This window comes from Prunus avium, chromosome 3, assembly GCF_965620075.1.
Source record: "Prunus avium chromosome 3, drPruAviu1.hap1.1, whole genome shotgun sequence".
Taxonomy (NCBI): Eukaryota; Viridiplantae; Streptophyta; class Magnoliopsida; order Rosales; family Rosaceae; genus Prunus; species Prunus avium.
The window spans coordinates 8,399,540-8,402,853 of record NC_142286.1 but is presented as its reverse complement, the minus strand read 5'-3'; the positions used below and the strand labels follow the sequence as shown (position 1 = coordinate 8,402,853).

Genomic DNA, 3,314 nt, shown 5'->3' with positions numbered 1-3,314 from the left:
AGCAGATTTTTCTATATGATGCTAGGTTAGCTTATATATTGAGATAATTATTCAAAAACCCATTTAGCATGATATATTATACAAAAACTCATATATAGCCTATTTGGAGAGAAAAACCCAAAACTAGCCACTTATCATGGTCTAATTGGTTAAAATTTTATAAGAACCAATTAGAAAATTACAAGTGGCTAGTTTTGGGTTTTTCTCTCTGAATAGGCTCTACAAGGGTTTTTGTATAATATGTCATGTTAGAATGAACTTATTTTTGGAAAGCCACTTATTAAACTAAGTTTTTTTTTTCCTTTTCATTCAACTAGGTTAATTGACTTAAGCTAATTGGTCCCTTATTGAGTTTCCTCTTTTTAATTTTAGAGTAAATATAGGCTTTTTTATATATATACAATATTTGGGTCCTACATAATATTAATATAGTACAATTTTTTCTAATGTAACATACATGTATGTATATATAGAGGTTTATACAAATTGGGAGGTAGGCCCTAGGCGGCCGCCTTGCCCGCCTATGCCCAGGGCCTCCCTCGGTGCTAGCTAGCGTCATGGATGGAACCAGAAATTTTTGACAGAAAGTTATAGTTAGTGTTCTTGCTATTGAATGTAGAATGTCTTGGGGTACAAGGTCTAATTAGAGTGAGGTGCAAGATTTAATTTGAGTGAGCTACATTTAAAATAAGCAATGTAAATAGTTTTTTGTCTAGTGAAAATGAGAAAAACTTAGTTGGAAGAGGATAACACTATTTTGTTATCCCCAACCAATAATTCTATGTTATGTGAAAGTGTTATTACGAGTGTCATAACGTTATTTATCGAGAATAGCAAAATAGTGATATCCGCATGACATGAGAGTCTTTCTCATTGAAAAGATACTTGAGCTATAACAGAAGCGACATAATCATCAAATAAAAATAAAATCACTCATTTCACTTTCCTATTTTATGAGGCATCACGCAAATTGAAATGACAAGTATAATTAAAAAGTGGTTAATTCCAAAAAATAAAATTAAAATTAATATTAATATTAATACAAATTTATTCAAATTTATATTTCAAAATCTGGCTTTCTCCACAAGAATTTAAACGATAGGTGGTTTGGTGATACGAAAGGGATAGAGAACTAAGAAAACCAGTGGGCGGACTGACAATTAATCAATAGATCATGATTATGCTGATATCTCATTGTTTCTGTGGCTTTCCCGCCATTCCATTGAGCACCATGCTGATATTACACAAACGCGCCAAGTTTGGCGCTTGCTGAAGCTCAAAAGATTTGTAAATTACAATTATAATTCATCGCGTGCGAATTTCTTAAACATGTTTTCGGAAAGAAAAAAAACACATTTAATTGAGTCTCTTAAAAATACAGCCTTATAAATATATAAATACATAAATTTTAAACCAAATGTGATGAGAATGAATGGGTATGAGATCAACTACTCTTCTTTAATCCATTTAATTACTGGTTTTTCAAATATTTGATTAGGGTTTTGTGGGTTATCCCTATCTCAACTAACTTCCTCTATTTTCGAATAGTTTTCATCTAATTTTTCATTTACTAATTTACCCTTTACATCAAATTATTTTTTTTTAACACTTAAGTTTTTTAAGAGCATTTCTTGGGTTCGTGAAGGTTTAATAAATATAGATTAATGATATTTTAATATTAAATTGGACTGGCACCCTATAGATTAATGATTTTTGAACTCAATTATACACTTAACTCTAAAATAAATGCATTGAGAAAAACAAAAAAAAACACTAAAAAGAAATGCAATTAAATTTTCGGGGGCGTGGAAGTGGATGAAATTAACAATGGGCCCATAGTGTCCCGTAGCTTTTGCCCATGGGACCCGAGAACGATGCCTTAACGTTCGGCGGTTTCTAACCCACACACAATCGAACTCCGAAACACAATGAAATTACAACTCGCCCACTCCCCCGCAGACCGCTATATATTCCCCCCTCGATTCTCTTTAGGTTTTTACCAAACAAACCACCCAACGGCGCTTCCCAAAATCACACACCGAAATTCGAATACTCAAATTCCCCTCTCTCTCTCTCTCTCTCTCTCTCTCTCTCTCTCTCTCATATCACAAAATCGTCTCTGTTGCTCTCACCACTGTACAACAATGGCGGTGGCGTCGTCGAGATCAAGATCGGATACGTACTCGTGTCGCAAATCGCAGCCGTTGTTTTCCTCGTCGTCCTCGGGCTTCGCTTCGTCCACCTCCTCCAACTTCTCCTCCGCCACGTCGACGTTCTTCAATCGCTCTGCCTCCCCCACGCGCCTCTCCTTTTACGACCGCTCGACGTCCCCGTCCTCGTCGTCTTTGCGGTTCGCGAACCGCTCCGGCTCTCCGGGCCGTTCGATTTCGGTGAAGAACCACTTTAACCACAGCAACAAGAATAACTACCAGAACGGCACTACCAGCAAGAAGACTTGCCTTTGTTCCCCTACGACGCACCCAGGCTCCTTCCGGTGCGCCCTGCACAAGAACTCACCACGTGGTGGAGCGGCTCACCACTCAAATAGTAACGGCCAAACGTCGTCGTATCACTCGAGTATCAGACTGAACTACAGAAGGTCGGCGATGAAAAACTCGCTGGTGAGAATCGGAGGGGTTGAAGGGGACTTGGTGAAGAGGGCTTTGTCGGCTCTGATCAGGCCTTCTTCGCACAGCCAGCGGCGCCGAGTTGATTTTCAGCCCAAGCCAAGCCGACTCTCCGTAATGTCCAAAGCTTCCGACGACGCCGACGACGTTTAAGTCCCGATTCTTGATTAACGGTTGAGTTGACTCAGAAATCGTTCACCAGTTTTTTTTCGTGAAGGATGATGGGATGATGATAGCACTGTAGATGATGAATTTCTTTTTTCTGGGATTGAATTGCCAGATTATATTTTTTTAAATTCATTTTTGTAAATTTGATTTTTATTTCACGAATTATTCTTTAAATTTGATTTGGGTTTTGGCAGATGAAATTGTGATGAGTTTTTTTGGTTGCAAATTGATGCTCATTTGAGATTCAGATTATAGGTTCAAAACTGTATTGTGCTGTTGTTTATTTTTAATTTTACCTTTTTTTAAAAATTTATATTTACCAATATTATAAATAAATTGATCATGGGTAAGCAAACATGTACATGTTTGAGACATTTGAGAACAAGATATGAGTACAAAAGATAAATAATACCTAAAGAATCGGGAATTAAACTCGGGTGTAAGGGACAGGCACAATGTTGGCCTCACATTTGAAAAAATAGTTGTATTGAAAATTTGGAAATTTGATTGAAGTTATTT

At 37.0% G+C, this 3,314-nt stretch overlaps 1 protein-coding gene across 1 annotated transcript; it reads left to right on the top strand.

Annotated features, from left to right (window-relative positions):
- The first annotated feature begins 1,988 nt into the window (after positions 1–1,988).
- LOC110756261 (uncharacterized) lies at positions 1,989–3,058 on the top strand. Its single transcript, XM_021957669.2, has one exon. It carries the CDS (start codon positions 2,145–2,147, stop codon positions 2,778–2,780), a length of 636 nt encoding a protein of 211 aa, XP_021813361.1. The 5' UTR covers positions 1,989–2,144; the 3' UTR covers positions 2,781–3,058.
- Positions 3,059–3,314: the final 256 nt, after the last annotated feature.